Source organism: Cricetulus griseus, chromosome 2, assembly GCF_003668045.3.
Source record: "Cricetulus griseus strain 17A/GY chromosome 2, alternate assembly CriGri-PICRH-1.0, whole genome shotgun sequence".
Classification (NCBI taxonomy): Eukaryota; Metazoa; Chordata; class Mammalia; order Rodentia; family Cricetidae; genus Cricetulus; species Cricetulus griseus.
The window spans coordinates 61,765,929-61,787,705 of NC_048595.1; the positions used below are offsets into that span (position 1 = coordinate 61,765,929).

General features: G+C 36.7%; 1 protein-coding gene across 1 annotated transcript in view; it reads right to left on the minus strand.

The window, feature by feature from the left end:
* Adamtsl1 (ADAMTS like 1) overlaps positions 1-21,555 on the minus strand; it is a gene marked incomplete at its 5' end in the record, with an annotated part of 351,236 nt that extends 329,681 nt beyond the window's left edge. Inside the window, one exon of the mRNA XM_035438677.1 lies at positions 21,404-21,555. Within this exon, the coding sequence (XP_035294568.1) occupies positions 21,404-21,555 (152 nt within the window). The remainder of the gene's footprint in view (positions 1-21,403) is intronic.
* Between the last annotated feature and the right edge of the window lie 222 nt (positions 21,556-21,777).

Genomic DNA, 21,777 nt, shown 5'->3' on the forward strand with positions numbered 1-21,777 from the left:
CAAACAAATTTGGTTTTACATATATGTCATGTTCTTCAAATAAAGATGTGCTACAACAAACCAGCAAGTATTCCCAAACATGGGACAGGGATATAAAAGCAAGAGGTACACACATGTGATCAAAAAGAGAAGAGAAAAGGAACAGCAGAGTTGTCATATTGTAAACCATAAGAATGGTGTCCACCTGGGGTACCACCAGACATTGCTTTGCATGTACTGCTGAGACCATCTAAGGAAACCACATACAGTCAATACCCCCAGAGAAAAAGTGAACCCCTAGACAGAAAGCTTAGTTAACAAGCTTTTGTATAACACTTTCCAGTTTATAGTCACTTAAGAAATTTACTGAACATTGAGTATAAGTCAGCAGGAAGGAAGGCACTGAGGAAGATACAAAAATAAAGAAGTTCCTTGATTCTCAGCCAAGTTATTAGTTATTCCAAACAAACTGACATTAGTCAGAATAGCACAGACAATAGTAGAATACAGAAATAGTGAACTGGTACTCTCTGGATATTAACTACAAAAGGAATTTGTAAAAGAGCAGAGAGAAATAACCTTTGGAGAGATGCATTGGGCTGTGTGTTTCACAAAGGGTCGCAAGAATGTGACCACAAAGAGAAATGGAGAACAAGCCCTTTCCTCCTACTTCTGCATCCCAGGCTTCTATGACTCTTCTTTGCAGTCAGTAAACACACACAACTCATCAATATGAGTATCTGGTATGTAAAAGATGTGAAGACAAGATGAAATCATAGACCACAATTCCAATAATCTAGAGATGATGGTTTCATACAAGGAACTACCAGACTCTGTGAAGATGTTACATATCACTTTGTAGACATAGCCCAGTGTTGAGGGCTACTGCTGGAGATGGTTTTAAATAACATTGAAGATTCTAATTAAACACCTTGGCAGGGAGGGTAGTGTAGGTGTCCTGGACCTCACTTCAGGACAAGAGGCCTAGTGACCATAATTTCAAAGCTCTAGAACACATGATTCTGTAGCTGCCTAGGCAGTAGCTCATTTTAGAAAATCACATTTTTTTCTCTTGGTGATCTATGTGCTTGCTTTATGAGCCACAGTGCTAGCAGATGCCTATTGTACTGTTAGCATTTTATAAGCATTTCCTGAGATCAGAGATGGAGAGAAAGAAAAAGGGAGAAAGAAGGGGAGGGAGTCGGCAAGGGAAAGAGAGAGTGAGGGAGGTAGGGAATAAAAACTAATGGCTAAAGCAGGAATAGGTAGAAGGAAATACCATGAAGATAATTTCAAGCCAGACAGAACTCAATATCACATTTATCTTAATTTTGCACCCCAAATATTAACTAAAATCTTTCTACAACTGCTAGAGATCAAAGTTCAAAGTGAAACTACGTAGCTACCCAAGGGCAGCCCCTTTCCCTCCCTCTGTGGCTGTCTGTCTTTATGTATTGACACCCACTGGGATGCCTTCCTTATTTAATATATGTGTTGCCTTTGAGAGTACTGCCTTTGGCTCGCCACCCACCTGTAGGATGGACATTCGCCCTATCCCCTTAAGATGCCCTCACATGCCCTAAGATTTACAATGTTTTTAGATTTTCTCGGTAGCCAAAAGAGAAGAACAAGAATGAAAACAAATGTGTTTTAGCAATATGTCCTAGGTCTCTCTTTTTCAGGGTCACAGATTTTGGTTCTTAAAGGTGAAGGGCATCTTTGACACTCTTTCAACACATATTTACTGAAACCCTATGTTGTTCTGGGCAAGGAGTTCTTATCTTGAGTGAGCACACTGAACCCTGTCTAGTGTCACACAGAGAAAAGACAGGGGCCAAGATTTGAAGTCAATTGTTTTATAACAAATAAAGAGATCATTTACAAAGCAGGCTAAGGACTGTCTCAGAAGTCATGAAACTCTCACTTGGGAGTTCTAATCTTCTCACCTTTTTCAGGCTTTACCCAGACTGAGAGTTCAATCCTAGCCCCAAAGTAGAGATTGACTCTGTAGCTCTCTGCAATAGCAAATGGTTTGATGATCATACATGGATCTGCTGTCACCTAATGTTATACAGTTATTTTTCTTGTCCTCAGGTAGAACATCTCTCACCCAGTGTACATTTTTCTGATATTCCTATTTTTCTTTTAACATATAAGCCCTCCCCATATGTATATCCATCCTCTATCTACCTGGCTAACTATCTTTCATTTATCTCAGTGACTAAGTTACATAACTCTATTTTCTTTAAAATGTTTATTTTGAGGATTTTATAGATGAGTACCATGTATTTTCATCATATCTATACTCTGTCCCTTCAAACTCTTCCAGTGTCCCCCACACATTCTCAAATAATTCTCTGGAATAATTATCACGATATATTACATATGTCCTACTAAGTCCAATTTGTATTGCTTGTGTATGTGGGTAAATAGAGCTGACCACTTGGTCATGGGCAACCTATTAGGGAGTCTGTCCCTGAAAAAAGATGGATTTTCCCCTCTCTCAATGTTTTTCAACCTCATGTAGCTCTTCAACTAGGGATGGAATCTTGAAGACATCTCTCTATATCCATGGGGGGATGTGAAATGGTGTGACCTTCTGTTGGTCTTATGCAGGAAACTGTAACAAGTAGAACCAGAAAGTGTTTTCCCTCATTAACTATTCAGCCAAGGGGAGGGTCAGTAGGATGGATGCTGAACTTACAGTGAAGAGCTGAAAACTCACATCCTCCATAAGAAGTCGAATGATATTTTTTGGAGGGAAATGTCTTAGAAAATTTATCTAACCCATACAACCCCTGGGAAACTGATCCAGTCAATCACCAATAGCAATGGAAGGATTTTTGTTGTCTGTTTTGAGACAGGGAGTCATGTAACCTAGGCTAACCCTGAACTAGCTATATAGTCAAGTATTATCTTGAATTTCTGATTCTTTTCTTAAGTTCTGAGGTTATAAATATGCAGTACCATGACTAATGACCTAAAGGCTTAAAGGACCATTTTAACAAGCTTAATTAATGTACTGAAAGAATATCTCCAAAATCACTTGGTACATTTACCACTTTGGCACAGGTAACCTTGACTGTACAACTACCCAGAAAAGTCATCCATGTGGCTCACAGAGAACACAAGACCCTTACCACATTCATATGGTGATATGCTAGCCTCCATGCCTCTCTCCTATAAAGCAGACAGGGTCACTTTCTAAAAAAATAGAGTGAAGAATTTTAGCATAAGAAGGAAGAGAATTCCTTCTTTTCTTCATTATCCCAATTTAAAGATACAGCTTTATTTTTTTCTTAATTAGATGTGTAGTTCTATCCCAGATACACGTAAAAAAACACATAAAGATTTTTTTAAAAAAAATTCTTATGGAAGGGCTCTACATCCATAGATTTTTAAATAATTTAATCAGGCTCTTTAATGGCCCACATATTTGTGTTTTCCAAAGCTTTCTATGTGATTTTAAAGTACAGCTAAAGATAAGGACTACCTTCATAACAAAACAAAATATAACACATGCCATATCAACAGATACAGAAAAACCATTTGGCAAAATTCAGTGTCTTTCATAATAAAACCCCTCAAAAGCAAGGAAGAGAAGGAAATTTTCTCAAGACAAAACTGCCCACTTGTCAGAAACTGAAATCATACTCTGACTTTTCCTCTAGGATCAGGAGTAAGGAAACAGTGCTACTCATCTACTTCTGTATAAATGGCCGTGGACTCTTAGGCAAGGCAACAGGGCCAGAAAAGAAATAAAAGGCATCCAAATCAGAGTGGTAGGAGAAAAATGGTCTCTATCGATGGCATGATCCTTCATATAAAATACTCTAAAAAATGCCACAAAATATTTTACAACTAATTTAAATGTTCAGTAAAATTCCAAGAAACAAAGCAAATATGGAGTCAGTTGTGATTCTATACACGGGTAATGAACTATATCGAAAGGTCAAGGGTCATCTTTACAGCAGAATCTAAAAATAAGATATAGAAAAATCAGCTTAATTAAGCAGATGAGAGATTTAAAAAGTGTAAAACATAATGATGAAATAAATTAAAGATGTAACAGAGAAGTTCGAGAATATTTACAAAGAGGGAGTCCTAATACTGATAAAATGAGCAAAGCCATTTGTATGTCCAATGCAATTCCTCTAAAAATTTCAGCATCATTTTTAATAAATAATAATAATAATAATAAGTCTGAAATACATTTGGAGCAGAAAAGGATCTGATTTGTGAAAACCATCTTGAGAAATCAAAAAGTTGAAGGTGTCATACTTTTGGTTTCAACATATTTTATGATTGTAGTAATTAAAAGAGAATGAAACTAGTATAAAGCTTCATAGATCAGTCCAACAGAACAGATGGGTCACCCAGAACTAAACATATATCTATAGCTGACTGATCTTTGACAAGGTGTCCAAGATACACAATGAAAAAAGAATAGTCTCTTGAACAGTTGGCTTTAGAGAAACTGGATATTCACACACTCATACTAAAGAATAAAATCAGAATAATTTTTCAGCATATTAAAGACTCACACATGAGACCTGGAATTATATGTCCCCACTAAGATAATACAGAGGGAAAACTATATAAAACTTCTTTTAGGAATGATTTCTTGGATATGACACCAAAAATATAGACAATAACAGCAAAGAACAGACATGTGGGACTGCCACTAAAGAGTCTGCACAGCAAACGACAAAGGTGAGGAAAAGGCAGCTAAAGAAGAAGAGGCAGCCCTTGTAAACCATGTACTGGAGATCAATGTATAAGAAAAATGTATAAGATGTATAAGAAGTCCTTCAACTTAGTAAAAAAACCCCAAATAAACAAACAAAAACAATTAAAATGAGCCATTTTTAAATAGACATTTCTCAAAAGAAAATATAAAATTCCCAACAGATATATGAAGACACTCAGTATCACTAGTCACTAGTCACTGCTTTTTTTTTTTTTTTTTTTTTCTGCCTGGTGTGGAGGGGCTGTCTTGGTAGTTAAAGCATTTGCTAGAGTAGCAGCAAACATGAAGGCTGGAGTTTGGATCCTCAGAACGCACATAAATGCTATTGGGCATGGGTGACCTGCCAGGAATTCCAGCACTTGGAAAGCAGAAACAAGAGAGTCCCAGAACAGCTAGGCTAGTCATGTTGGTGAGCTCTGGACTCACATCAAAGACCTTGCCTCAATAAATAAGGTAGAGAATGACTGAGGAAGACTTCCAACTTCAACCTGGAGCCTTAATATACAAATGTACTCCCCACAGATATGCCCACACATATACATATATGCATGCAGACATGCATATACTCCACTAGTATACACATTAAAGAAAAAACAAAGCTATCCTGAGGTATCATTTCATTCTTGCTAGAATGTCAATTTCCAAAATGACAGAAGATCTATGTTGGTGATAAAGGGTAATACTTCATAACAAAATTTAATTTGTATCAATCATACAAATTCATGAGTTTCACATTTCCATGCATTCTTATATTGTGCTTCAATTGATTTACTACCCCCACTACCCTGTCGTGCTCATTTTTCTTTTGACTTCTATTTAGTCCCCTTCACCCTCTCTAAGACTGCCTCTTCTGCTTTCAGAGTCTTTTAAAGTCAATTAATATGAGAAAAAAAGTCATATTTCATCTGTGTTTTTCTTTTTGACTAACATAATGGTCTCCAGTTGTGTCCATTTTCCTACAAAGGATATGATTTCATTTTTCTTTATGACTGTATAAAACTCCATTGCATATATTGCATGTATTCACATATGGATAAGATTATATACATTTATAATACATATAATTTCTTTTATTCGTCTGTTGATAGGTACCTATACTGATTCTATAACTTTGCCATTATGAATTAAGTTGTGATAAACATGGTACACAGGCATAGTTTTTACATGACTTCACTGCTGTTGGACATATGCCCAGGAGTGGTAAACTGAGCAAACCAGAACCTCCATACTGTTTTCCATTGAGGCTACACAAGTTTCCATTCCCACCAACAGTACATACACAGGTGTTCTTGAAAAGGGAATACTTGCACACTACTGGTAAGAGCATAAAATGGTGTCCATATGGAGAAAAGTAAGTGCATTCCTCAAAATACTAAAAATATAAATACTACATAGTCTGAAAATCCTATATCTAGACAATTATCTCTCAGTAGTGAAATCAAGATCAATGCAATATATCTGTACTCCCATGGTCACTGCTTTGTTGTTTATAGTAGCTAAGAAACAACCTAAATGTCTACTGATGGCCAATGGACTGATAAAATGTGACAGTTTCATACAAAAGAATATTATTTTTTTTGTTTGGTTGGTTTTTTAATAAATTTTATGTAAATTAGAAACAATCTTATTTTACATATCAATCCCAGGTCTCTCTCCCTCCCATCCTCCCATGCCCCCCATTGATCCCCCATCCTCCATCCGCTCACCAGGGAGGGTGAGGCCTTCCATGAAGGATCATCAAAATCTGTCAAGTTGTTTGGGGCAGGGCCTAGGACCTCCCCTGTGTATCTAGGCTAAGAGAATATCCCTCCATGGGAAATGGGCTCCAGAAGTCCATTTGTGCACTAGGGATACATCCTGGTTCTACTGCTAGAGGGCCCATAGACTTCCCAGTGCTCCTAGCTGACACCCATATTCAGGGGACCTAGTTTGGACCTATGTTGGTTCCTCAGATGTCAGACTGGGGTACACGAGTTTCCACTTGGTCACATCAGCTGTTTCTGTGGGTTTTCCCAGTGTGGTTTTGATCCCTTTGTTCATCATTCCTTCCTCTCTGAAACTGGATTCCAGGAGTTTGGCTCAGATTGGCTGTGGATCTCTGCTTCTGCTTCCATCAGTTATTGGATGAAGGCTCTAGGATGGCATTTAAGGTAGTCATCATTCTCATTATAGAGGAAGGGCATTTAAGGTAGCCTCTCCACTCTTGCTTAGGTTCCTAGTTGGGGTCATTCTTGTAGATCTCTGTACAATTCTCTAGTGCCAGAGTTCTCATTGAATATTAATCTGCCTTAATAAGAAGGAAATCCTGTCATGAGTAATAACATAGATGAACTCTGAGGACACTGAGGTAAGTGCAATAAGCTAGTCACAGAGGACAGATACTATATGATTCCACTTATGTAAGATGTATAGAATAGCATAATTGATAGAAATAGAACCAAAGTTTTCCAGGGGCACAAAGAAGGAGAAGGAGAAGGAGAAGGAGAAGGAGAAGGAGAAGGAGAAGGAGAAGGAGAAGGAGAAGGAGAAGGAGAAGGAGAAGGAGAAGGAGAAGGAGAAGGAAAGTTGTTATTTAAATGTGTCCGATTTGGGTGGTACAGCATCCATAAGTTCTAAATATATGCTGTGAAGACTCCCAGTATATCCAACAGTACTGTTTTACATGCTTAAAAGTACTAAGGGAGAGATTCACATTATACTTTCATACTACCATCTTAAAAAGAGGAATAGTAGCACCAAAGAGATTGTGTGTGGGGGGAAGTAGTGTGTATGTGTGTGGGTAGTGTGTATGTAGGGGTTAGGTAACTGCAAGACTTCGATTAGTTCAGTCTAGGTTCATGCCTGAGATTGCTCGGCAAAAGCACAATTGCTTGAATTGACCTTGGTTGTATGGTACAAGGTTTACACTAGTACATTATAGTTTTCTTATTCCTTCTTAAACTATATATTAAGGAAATGAACTTACATTTTAATACCATGAATGTAAATTAAAAGCAAACCATGAAACATTTAAGTATCTGCTGTGTGTTAAACACTGCAAAGGAAAAGAAGAGGAATACTGCCTATAATGTAATTAGGAAAATGAAATTCCTAGTTAATGTAGAAAGTGTAGAAAATGATGCAGGATAACAAAAAACACATATAAAAATAAATGCCTATCAATTTTACAATCCACAAAATTGGGAGAAATCCTTTAATGTCTTAGAATATTTCCAACTACAATCAGTGTAAACTCAATGATAAAATCTTAACTGCTTTATTTCTAGGGGGAAACTCTTTCTCTTTGGTATTCTAGTTCTATTTGTACCTAGTAATTTCCATGATACATAGTGAGAGTGCAATAAATATTTATTGGATGAATGAATTAAAATTGAGAGAAACTAAAACTTTATAAGGGCTATTGAACACACCAAATAAGGAATTCTTACATACACACAGAGGGAGGGAGAACAAACTAGGAGACAGATTCCCAATATAACAAGCAAAGGTTTTAAACCAAACACATTTCTCAACCATCTTTTATCCCAACAAATTGGTTTATGGGATAAACCAGACTATAAATTGGTCCTAAACATTCAGTCATTATCCTTTATGCATGCCTTTCCTGAAAGGAGATAAGATCTTGGAACAATGCACTCCTAAGATATATAGCCTGGAATATTAGAAGTCCTGGTAGTACATTTAGACTAGGCATTGACCCAAAAAAGTAAGAGGAAGGCAACCTCAAACCTCTTAAACATACGTCCTCCTGAGCAATTCCTCTCACAGGATGAAAAGACCACCTTATATAAATGGCATGCAGAGTCAGACCTACTCTGAACTTGTATATCTTTCTTTCAAACAAAAACTGAAACGTTTTTAAGAAAAACAAGGCTAACCACATAAAACATTAGATGAAGAAAGGCAGATAGATCTTGCTCAGAGTTCACTGGAGCTACAGTCTTTAAAATCTTAAAATGAGTTCCATGAACCTTAATTGCATGATGAAGATGAGATGCCACAAAAAAGATAATAAGTATGCATTTAAGAAGCCAGATATTATTGTTGAAAATCTTTATTTTGGTATTTATACAATATGGAAACTGCTTGCCAACTAAATTCCAAATTTATGTAATATTTTCATGGGAGAAAATCCGTGTTTATAAATTTAAAGAATTTAGCTTACTTTCCCTAGCATAATTACTTTAAAAGGGGTTTTAAAATAATCTTCCCCATTCCTATGGAATAAGACTCCTTGGAGCTATTTATCTTAATTTTTCTGTGTTTATGTTGACATCATTCTGGCAGTACATCTCTTTGGAATAATACAATAATCTTATCATTTTTAGGCACTCCCTGTAATGTGGTGATGATTTTTATCTCTTGTTCATCTGATAATTTTGTCTAACTCAAATATTCAATTCAAAATGTATTAACTTTTGAAAAATACTGTCATTGTTTATAAGTATATATTTTCCTATCTATTATCTATATCTGTCCATCCATCCATCCATCTATCTATTGATCTATCTCTCTCACAAAAGTACATTATTCAATCAGGATTTAATGAATATTAATATTCCTAATGTATCAATCAATATATAGAATTGATCCATTCATCCATAGATTAATCAATTTTGGGGTTAACTTAGCTTTTCAGAAAATAAAATGCTCTCAGAAGGTGTTTATGTCTTTTTAAACTAACTGCCCAAAGTTTGACTTTGTTCTTAAGAATATGCAGCTATTTGGCTCATAACAATCTGAAATGAGCTACAGTTTCCCTCTTGACCTTGGACTTGGCATGGACCTAACACAGTGGTACAGATGATTTTACTCATAGTATTAAATGCCTTAGGCATCTGGAACTCCTTATGGGCAAAGCTAAGTGAACTGACTGAAGACAAATCTGGAGTCCTCAGAGATGGCATGTACTATCAAATTTAAAAGAGAAAGCAGGAAGATTCGCTATAAACATTTTGGATAGTTTGTAAGAAGGGTGAGGAATTGGAGGGAGAAGAAGCAGGTTTCCAAGGTAATTGACTAATTAGTTAATTTACTGGAAATAAAATTAAGTACCACCACCAAGTACAAGTGAAAAATAAAAACAAATCTTATGTTTCACTTGGTGATATAAGATAAGCAATAGCTACATTATCCTTGTTACTCAGTGAAACTTTACCTAATCTTACAGAGTCAGTAAAGGTTGTAGGATCAAATGAGCGTTGCAAGTAGAAACAACTATGACTGCTCCAATACCACATGTTAGGCAATGCAGCCCTATCTAGAAAAAAAGATGGGGAGAAGTCAGGGGAGGACTGTGCTCAGTTAGTGTCTTTCAGGGCCTGACTCCTTAGCATTGAGCACTGATAGTTGGTTGAAGACTTTATTTGTACTCTGCCTACCCTCCACTGATTTCCCCTTCCCATAGAGTCATCAAATGAGCACTTGATAGTCTCCACACAGGGTAAAGAAGGCTTTCCACAAGCTTTCAATTTGCCAGAAGATGCAATTGACTCCAGAAGCTAAGGAGTTGCCATCTACTCCATAAAGTCTGGGAAATCTAACTCTGTAGTTTTATCATGCTGGAAGTTGAATAATTATTATTTGATAGACCTAGGAAATTCAGACTTGAAAATGACCTAAGAGGTCATATGGCCAGGGCTGAAAAATCAGCCCAGCACTTTAATTCGCAAGGTGAATTACTTAGATTTATTTGGCCTGAATTTGAATGCTGCTCCAATTAGTCTCCTACCTACTCCTCACTCATCTGTTTGGCCTCTAAGAAGAGATAAACTAGTAACTTCTGTCTGATCTTTCCCAAATTGGAAGGTTAGTGAGTTGGATTAAGATGCTTAAACTTGGGATGGAGAGTTGAGAGAGGACCTAATAATTACTTAATCCTATAAAACAGATAAAAATGTTACAGATGTCCATTTGTCTTCCCTGCATCTCATGCCTTTAGTGTGTCTCTTTTCTCTCCCAGAGACACTTAGTTTGAATAACAGAAGCCCAGCACATCCTGGAAAATCCATCTGGTATAGTTTGTTGAATACTAGGGAAAAAAGGAGCTGAAGTGCATTGCCTGCATTGGAATAGATGGAGCCAGTCTAGATCAGCCAGTACCCAGATACACCCTCAAGCCCACCCAAGTGTCTCAGACCCACCTTCCAAACCTTACCTTTATCACATATTTCAGTCAAGTGTAGTGGTTGCTACTGTGCATTGTGTGGCACAGGATGAAAGACACACTTAACTGGGGCTTCCCTAACAACCTAGGTTCTATAAGGAGAATGAAAGGATCAACAGCTACCGAAATAAATAGTATGAGTTATTGAGGGAAACAAGGGACTAAAAACCTTCTAATAGCAAATTGGTTTGAATCATAAAGATTAACGCTTACCTCTGAACAGATCTCGCCAGTGTTTCTCTACTATAGGAGTCAAATATTTCCCAATCCTACCGTAGATTCAGAACCATATATAAATGGCTTAGTTACAGATAAATATAAATAAGAAGTTATCAGAGTATTCTTCATCAATATTATATTTTGTTTCATACTGTACTTAATATTTCTAACTGCTTAGAATTTCCTATTTTGCTGAAAATTTGAATTTTTTTATGCTTGAGTAAAACTGATAGGTTTGATCCGTCAGCTTAGCTGAAGGTTTGCCTTTTTGTAATGTAAGCCTGTGACCCTAGAAACTGCTCCCAGTCATAAAAAAACTTGATTATAAGGAACATACTAAGAAAACAAATAGTTGTTTAGGTTCATAAGAACTTAAAAGATGGAGGCAATGATGTTACATTTTCCTGAGGTCCTTAGTAGATTCAATCTAGACTGGGAGAACAGAGTTCTGATGGATGAGTGGTTCTGTGTAGGTGCCATGGGGAACTTGTTGTATACATTCACTCTACATAAACAAGGGAAAATAGATTTAAAATCTTACTTATAAAACTTACACTATGATATGGAATGGCAGAAAGAGAAAGAAAACACACAGAGACACACAGACACAGACACAGACACACAGACACACACACACACACACACACACACACACACACACACACACACACACACACACGTTTTCTGACAGATGTCATTCAACATTCCTCTTGCTCCAAACATAATAAACTCACAGTAAAGAAGACCATAGAGGAGCAGCCTGACCACAGCTTGTTCACACAGGGTCCCTGCCAAAGTCAGTTCTCTGAACAGCAACTTTCAAGCATTTCTTAAACAATATATATATATATATATAATATATATATATATATATATATATATTGGTTTTTCGAGACAAGGTTTCTTTGGAGCCTATCCTGGCACTTTCTCTGGAGACCAGGCTGACCTCGAAGTCATAGAGATCCACCTGCCTTTGCCTCCCGAGTGCTGGGATTAAAGGCATGCACCACCAACGCCCAGCTTTTAAGTTTTTGTTTTTGTTTTTTGGTAACAATAGATATTTTTATAGCCCAGCACATACACACACAAGTAGACATGTATTTGAATTTATTTGTATAGGTATATGCATCCCTCTTTTTGCAAAACAGGTTTTTTATTCTAACAAACTATCCATGATATTTCATGATGATCTGTTTTGTGACTAAATCGTGAAGAGCTTCCTAAAAGTAATCAAGCACTTCACATGAGAATAAGTTACTCTAGAAGTCAGTGTAAAAACACATCCGGACATTCAGTGGCATGACACACTATGTCATCATGAGGGTATTTTCTGAGCCACTTTGTATCTTTAAACTGCTTTGGATATGTAGATCTGACAGAATCAATTCACCCCAAAGATAATTCAGTCTTAGTTCTTTCTTTGTGAAATCTGTAGTGGGCCAATTGATGCCACCAGGCTATAACACAATAAGAAGGTCCTAATCACAGATTGAATAGCTGAGTAACCTCTATATTGCTTATCTCAAGAGGAGTGAAATTGGAACAGTGTAACCTGAATTTATATCTCCAACACTGGCAAACTTTGTGCTATTGAATTTCACATGGCCTGAGTACTTGACTGTTGAATGACAGAATCTTACTTTCGATTTAAATGAATCCCCCACCTTTCTTTTAGTCTCATTCATTTAAAATTTCCAACACAATATAACATTCACATCACTGGCACAATAGGGAAGTTCCTCTCACCTTCTTAGTTTCCCGAGTTACATGTTTTGGCTCATTCTCATTTGAATAGTCAAGGATGCTAATTTAAGAAACTAGATAACAGGCACATCCCAAATTTTTACATTTTGCTGTTACTGATGTCAGATTATTATCAGTTTTATTATCAGCATGTAGCATCATGTATAGCAGATTTACTAAGATTTTATTATGTTTCAGATTAAGGAAACAGGTGAATCACAAATTGGAAAAATTTCTTCTCTATGTTCAAGGATATGGTTGATAGGCAGCTGGCATCAAAAGAACATGAACTTGCCCATGGGGGAAATGCAATGAAACCATCAATTACTAGAGTGGACAAGTGTTAGGATTGGTTTTGTATCTTGCAAAGCATACCTTCTGGTCATGGTTTGCCATGTTCAGCACTTTCAATGAAAACCTGTTAGGAGCCAAAGTGTTCCCTTTGCTGGATCTTGAGATCCAGTAAGAGCTGCCAATCAGGCTCCTAGTATCTCCTAAACACTATGAAGATCCCGTGTGAGAAAAACAGATGAATATAACTCACACCCTCATCTCGAGGGTATCACTGTCATAAGAAATTCTGACACTTTCCCCAGATTACTTCTCACTGCTTTCTGTGATGTGTTTATGAAACACAAAGGAGAGGAGTCAGAAGACAGCTGACAACATGCAGGCATGATCAGCCAGATGCTCAGGGAACAAACTGAAGAAAGTTAGATGACAGCTGTCAGGAAACAGTGAATGCCTCCAACATCAATAGCATGTACAAAAGGGGGGCTTTACAGAGTGGGAAGGTTTGGTTCAATTTGGCGGGGCTACCCGCTCTGAGGAAGGAGGAGCAGAGGGGATCAGAAAATTAGCACTGTACTTTCAGTAACATTTTAAAGGGCAGAAAAAGAGAAGAAAGCCAAACAAAAGATACCCAGCACTGCTGGCAGATGGAAAAAAAAACCCACCAGGGAAACCCTGTCTCTTGGCACTTGGCATTTAACCAGAGCAGTCATTAGATGTCATTTAAAATAGGCCCTTGTTGAGTCAGCTACTTGGTGGCCTGAAACCCTCTATAAACTACACTCCAAGAAGCTCAAAAGAAGTGTCAAAAGCCTATAATCCTGAAAGCTAGCCAGAAGAATAGCTCTATCTGCCAAGGAAGAAGCTCTTCATAAGCACCATGCCATACTCAGCAGAGTAGAAAACTAATCAGAGCTAGAGTCTGTAAGGAATATGGGCAGAGAGTTTACTTGGTCTGGGGGACATGAAGAAGGCTAGTACAGGGGCAGAGACAACATTTGCAACACAACCAATGAAGACAAGACAAGCATATATGGCTCAACCTCCAAAAGGGCTCCCAAGAGGTGAGTGCAGAATTTGCATGTGGTCTCCTCAAGGACAGCCCATAGTTGTAACTAGCACTTTTGACTCCATCTATGAAGGCTCTATATCTGTAGTGCAATCTTCCAAAGGTCAGCCTGGTTGAGAACAGCAAGTAGACACATGAATGACTACTCAGGGACAAGACCAACATCATAGACACACTAAAGGAAGGCTAAGAGATATGACATTCACATAGGAGCTCCGGAGGAAATACCCAGAGGCTGGAAGCAGAAATCAGGCCAGACTGCATTCATACCCATTCCCCTGGCCCTTCTCACATTTACTCCTCTTTACTTAGCACCCAATGTCAATTCACTAGGCCAACTCTGTCCTACTCTGTTCATGTTCTCTCTCTGTGTCTTTTCCCCAGTCCTCATTCTTTCCTTGTTCTACTTCTTTTACATAAGCTTTCCTAAACTACCCATCCTAGGCTGGTTTACAGAGTTTCTGTGTCTAGCCTCCCGAGAGTTCACATTGTTTTATTGTTTAGATTGTTTGATTACATGTGTTTCCCTCTCTTTTCAGTCTTTCTTTACCCACAGGGCTTCAATCCTTTCCTATCCATCTATTCTCCAGTCTTTGTATGTTTCCCTTCTGTTCTTTTGTTTCTATACACCTAATACAAAATCATTAATTTTAGTCTGCTGTATTTTTTTCTATTTTACTTTTATACATGACAACTAATATACCAACACACATATGACTAACAGTGTTTACTTACTTCTTAAAATAATTGGTGCTTAAAGGCTAATAATTGCTTTTTATTTGACTATTACTGTACATTCATAGTGAGTCTGCCCTTTGATAGTGACTGGTCTCATAGAAGTCCTCTGTTCTCAGGGTAGAACTGGGGAAGAGGCCTGGCATCCTGAATACCAGCCTAGCAGAGGAAACTAACATCTCAACCCTGCTCTAACTTCATCCCTTTTGACCACTGCAGACACTTCTGATGAAAAATAAAGATGACTGAAAAAAAGATTTCAGCCAATAACCTAATTTCATGTGTATAAGCCTCAAAACAAAATCACAAGAAACATGAACAGGCATGGAAACATGACTCCTCCAAAAATCACTAACTGCATTAATGGCTCCAATGAGAGTAAATTAGGAAAAAATTACAAAGAATTCAAAAGATGACTCTAAATATGTTAGAAGAAATCAAAGAGAACACAAATTCTCAAAATATACAAACAAACATCTAAATGAAATAAGGAAGTCATTACAGGACATGAAAATGAAGCCCAGTAATGTGAAATACTAAAGAGAAAGTACACTGAAAATGAAACTCAACATGTCAACCCAAAAGCTCCATGGAAAATCTGGGTAACAGAATGGGTCAAGGAGCAGACAGAATATCAGTGCTTTAAGACAGGTAGGGAAACTGGGAAATACATTTAAATGTATAATAGAACACACAAGACCTATAGGACACTATAAAAAGATCAAATCTACAGCCCATGGGCACAGAAGGAGAAAAATGTCATCCTAAAGGCATGGAAAATATTTTATACTTTCCCTTTTATTGAAAGTGGATTATTTTCTCACATATTATATCCTAATTACAGTTTTCCCTCTCTCGATCTACTCCCAGTTCCTCCCCACCTCATCTCCCATTGGGATCTACTCCCTTTCTTATCTCTTCTTAGAATAGAGCAGGCTTCTAAGAGATACCAACAATACATAATAAAATAAAATATAATATAAAACAAAAACTATCACATTGAAGTTGGACATAAACAAACAAACAGAAGGACACAAGAGAGACACAAGAATCAGAGACCTACTCATTCCCTTACTGAGGAGTCCCATGAAGACACTAAACTGAAAGCCAAAATATTTATGCAAGGGAACTGGTGCATACCCGTGTAGCCCCTGTGCATGCTACCTTAGTTTCTTAAGTTCAGATGAGCTTTGCTCAGTTGATTTAAAGCAGTGTTTATCAACTTATGGGTTGCAACCTACACAGGGGTCACATACCAGAAATCCTGCATATCAGATATTTACATTATGATTCATAACAGTAGCAAAATTACAGTTATGAAGTAGCAATGAAGTAATTGTATGTTTGGAGGTCACTACAACATGAGAAACTGTACTAAAGGGTCACAGCATTAGGAAAGTTGAGAACCACTGATGTAGAGGATTTTAAATCCCACGTCTAGAGAAAGAGATGATCATTTAGGTTCAGGATCATTTGGTTTAAAACACCAAAGAGAGAACATCAGAAAAGACACCCCCATCATGTGTCTAAAACACTATAAAGAACAGCTAAAACACTATACAGAAAAAAGAATGAATATTGAAAGCTGTGGAACTTTCCTCCCTTCCTTTCTCTTTCTCTTCTTTCTTTCTTGAGAATTTAACATTTATCCTTGAAAAGACATCAGAGGTGTATTTGTCAATCACAGAAAGGTCATCTAAGAAAACACAGTAACTTCATACTACAACATGAAATAATTAGCATTTTCTTTCAGAAGCCCCCAAATGAGAAAGACTATCCCCGACATTGTACCATAATGTCCAGTAGTTGAAATAAGATAAAAGAAAGATGCAAAGGAGAAAAGGAAATTTGTGCTATAATTTTCAAATCAAAGATAAGAGTTGTGTATTGAAATCCTAAGGAATGTGTGAAAATTTATGAACACTAATAATGCTTCAGTACAATTTTTTGCTATGATATAAAATAAATGTTTCCATATATTTATGTTTCCATATATGTAAGTTTCAATAAAACTCAGAGAATGAAAACTAAAATAACACTTACTACAATAAACATTAACATATTATATATGTCATCTGCTAAAATATTACTGAGAAATATAAAAACCTAAATATGAGAGAGGGATGCCATGGTCATGGGTAAATATTGTTAAAATGTATCCTTTCTTTTTTGACTCTAGATGCCTTTCTTTTTAAATATATTTTTCTTTTTATTTAAAATAGATTCTTTTCTCACATAATATATCCTGATTATGGTTTCCTCTCCCTCTATTCCTCCCAGTTCCTCTCTCCCTCCCCTCTACTCTGGATCCACTCCCTTTCTGTTTCTCACTAGAAAAGAACAGACTTAGCTTGGGTGTTGGGTGGAGCAGGCCTTTAATCCAAGCACTGGGGAGGCAGAGGCAGGTGAATCTCTGTGAGTTCAAGACCAGACTGGTCTACAAGAGCTAGTTCCAGGACAGGCTCCAAAGCTACACAGAGAAACCCTGTCTTGAAAAAAAAAGAAAGGAAAAAAAGAGAGAAAAGAACAGGCTTCTAAGATGTAATAATAAAAAACAACACAATAAAGTATAATAAGATAAAACAAACACATCACATCAAAGTTAGACAGGAATTAACATTAACTTTTCAATAACTCTGACTATTAATCATCTCAATTCCCCAGTCAAAAGACACTGACTGGAAGATTAAATAATAAATAAACCAGGATCTACTTGCTGCCTCTTGGAAACATACCTCATCATCAAAGGTACTTGCAACTTTAGGGTGAAAAGACAGAAAAGGAACTCTAAATCAATGGAACTAGAAACAGAAAGCTGATGTTCTGATAACTGAAAAAATGGGCTTCAGCCCCATACCTTGTCAGAGAGGTCCTGACCAAGAGGATATTACAATTTTAGACATGTATGTACTGAACATGGATGCATGAAATTTCACCAAATACAGTTCTATTAAAAGTCATAGCTTAACCCCCCAAGACAGTAATAGTAGTGGACAAATTCAATACCCTACTTTTCCCAATAGACAAATCATCCAGACAAAATATACACAGAGAAACACCTGAGCTAACTGACATCATATATTAAATGGGTCTAATGGACATCTATAAAACATTTAATCCAAATATTAGAGAATATACATCCATTCCAACAACCCATAGAATTTTTTCTAAAATAGATCATATAATAGGACCAAAGCAAGTATTCCCAAATGTAGGAAAATTGAAATAAGTTCTTGTATTCTATCTGATAACAACAGAATAAAACTATATATCAACAACAGAAACTGAAGAATATATATAAACTCATGAATATTATACAGCACACTTTGGAATGATGAATGAGTCACTGAAGAAACCAAGATGGTAATCAACAAATTCCTGAATCAAAGACATACCATAAGAAGGGCTAAGAAGAAAGTTTATAGCTATTTGTACATATATTTCAAAATATTATAGCCATCCCAGTAATGATACACATTTGGACGTTAAAGTATAGCAACAAGTCTAACTCAAATCAGTAATGCAAAAAATAAATTAGGGTAGAAATTATTGAAATGGAAGCCATAAAAGTAACACAATAAATCAACAAAACAGAGAGTGGAAAAGTCAAACAAAATAAATAAATCCTTAGCCAAGCTAGCAAGAGGAGAGAAAGAATCTAAATTAATAGTCAGAAATGAAAAGAAAGTCACCACAAAATATACCAATGTTTATGAAACCCTTAGGACATACCTCAAAATCTCCTACTTCTTTAAATTTGAAAACCTAAACAAGACGGATGATTTTCTAGATTCATATGACCTACTAAAACTAAACTAGGATGAGCAAAAGTCTAAATAAATATATAGCAAGATGTAGGATTAAAATAGTGATAAAAATGTCTCTAAACTAAAACCATCCAAGCCCAGAGAGATGCATTGCTGTATTCTGCAAAGGGATGTGAACAGAGAACACAGGTGATGATATCCTGTGGTCAGAAGCTAGCCCATTCTTGCTTACTCCCTGGGGCTGCTGTCAGCCACTCCTTCCAAATGGAGAATCTTCTTTGGGCACTAGAGTTAGGCAGTATCCCCCATCCCAAAGATATTTCTACTCAAAAGTCCACTTGGCAACAAGCCAACCCATATACTGAGTGTCCAGTAATGTTCTAGTTCATCTGTTTTCCTAATTAATGGGCTGTCAGAGATCAATAGGCATTAGAGAGTTGGGATGTACCCTAGTTAGTAGAGCATTTGACTAGCATGTGGGACACAGGTTTGATCACTAGTGAAGAAAACAAAAACATTAGTGAGTATAGTAAATGAAAGATACCTAAGAGGAAGAGAAGGTATTGAAGAAAAGAAGTTGTAATTTAAAACCTATTTGCAATATCCTTGGAGACACAAGAAGAGCTAGAATGAACTAAAGATAATTAAGAGAGTAATCAACTGACATAATGAAAACAATAATTGTCAAAATTGTAAGCACAATTAGGAAATTACAGATAGAAAAGAGTCTAGTGACACAGGAAAGTTTTTGTATTGCAAATATAGAACCTTAGCAACTTATAGTAAGGTTGTTATTTATAAAAAATAAAAAAGTAAAAAGCAAGAGATAACAGCAATGCTTATGGAATTACTCAATGGAACAGAAAAGGAAGGAATGTTATAAAACTCTTGTTTTATGAAACCAGCATTATCCTGATACTAAAGCCAAACAAGATACATAGAAAAGAAACTTACAGACTAAACTCCCTAATGAACACAGATGCAAAAGTTCTTGATCAACTATTTGCAAAGAGAATCTGTGACCATATTTAAAAGATTATTCACCTTGATCAAGTTGGCTTCATCCATAGATTCAGGAATGACACAACATGTATAAGCTCAATATATTATATCCCATAAATATGTATAAAGGCAGAAATCACATGATTATCTCAATAGATGCTGAAAGGGCTTCTCATATAGCCTAACATCCCTTCATGAGGAAGACAAGAGGAGACTATGAGAAACTTACCTCAACATGATGAAGACTGTATGATAGACTTGTATCCAACACTATACTTAATTGGGGGAAAACTCAAGCATTCTCACTAAATTCAATAACAAGATAGGTATGGCTACTTTGTCTGCTCTTACAAAATGTAGTACATAAATTCTTAGCTATGGGAATAGGACAAGAAGAGAAAATAAAGCTACACTACTCTTGAGTATTTATCCAAAAAAGTTCAAGTCAACATATCACAGAGACACAAGTACATCAAAGGTTATTGTTACACTCGCCACTAAGTCATGAAACCAACCTCAGTGCCCAACAGAGGAACAGATACAGAACGCATATAATGCATTTTTTACAGTCAAAAACAAAGTTATGTCTTTTGCAGGAAAATTTGTGCAACTGGGCTCAATCCTATTCGTCTCCAAAAGACAAATACTATCTATTTTCTCTCACTTGGGATCCCCCTGGTTTATACAGATAAATAAACTTATCTATGTATATATGATGTGAGAGCAGACATAAAACTCTCTAAGGTCAGAGAGGGAAAGGGGCCAAAAAGAACAGTAGGGTGCTATGGAGGGAATGAGCTCAGCATACAATATATACTTGTATGAAAACTTTTTAAGTGAAAACTTAAAAATGTCTAAAAGCATCAGTGTATAGACATATTCTTCTGTTTCACACTTTATATTGCACAGTGACTTTGACCAAATGTTCCTTCTTCATGCTGCCTTTAACACTTTTCATTGTCAAATAAAATCTTTCATTAAAAAATATGACTCTGGTACTTTATATTTTATAGTTTGGAGACAAATCTAGTCACAGACCACACAGCTCAGAAAGCAGATTTGAATTATTATTGCTCTTAGCAAAAACTTTCCATTCTAAGGCCCCGGGCATTTTCCATTCTTCCTCAAAACCGTTAGCAACCTCTATCTTTGTGTTATCTCTCTCACTAGTCATGTCATAGTTTCTATTGAAGTCTCTATCTTTCCAAACCTCATATTAAAACGCATCATTTATTGAACTCAATGTCTTTAAAGAATATCAGGATATTAGAAAGTCTACAGAAACAAAGCCAATATCTCATTCATTTGCAAACTGTCTGGTAACAATTGAATGTTGGTGCTGTTATTATCACCATAACTTGTACATGCTACAAAGAGTTCCATATTCTAGCTAATGGGTCCAGAACCATTTCAAATAATAAACCGTCCTTCCAGACCTAACATAAAAGCAATTTAATTTTCCTGAGAAATGATATGGCTTCTCTGTTGTTTGTCACAAAACAGTATTTAGACACCTAGTTAGAGATGGTCATAGCAACCCCAAACCTCTAAAACTTAATTTGTTGTGTCTTCCATTCATTTACTGTAGAAGCAACACAATGTTTTGTATGACCCTACCACAAAACCCCGATTCAAGCTAGCTATCTCTGACTCTCAAAGGGCCCAATGTGGACAGGACTTACTTGCTGCTCAGGCAGCGTCTCAGAGAGTAGGAGGCACCCCCACCACAGGTGCGGGAGCACTCACTCCAAGGGCCCCAGGCATCCCAGAGGCCTTCACGGTCCTCCTCTGAGCGCGCAGTCCTGGAACTCTGCAAGAAATAAGAGAGGATGATTGATTAACATCATGTCCCCTTCAATCATTTAAACACCCATCCTAACACTGGGTGCCTGTCTCTCTATGATGGTCACACTTGCATTGAAAGCCTACACAGGATACTTTTTCCTTTAATAATGCATTTAACTACAGGGATATTTGAGTTTAAGGGCCACTGGGCAATGAATGACTACAAAAGATTGCATTAATGGACCAACTATAAAATAAAGTCTCAGAGAAA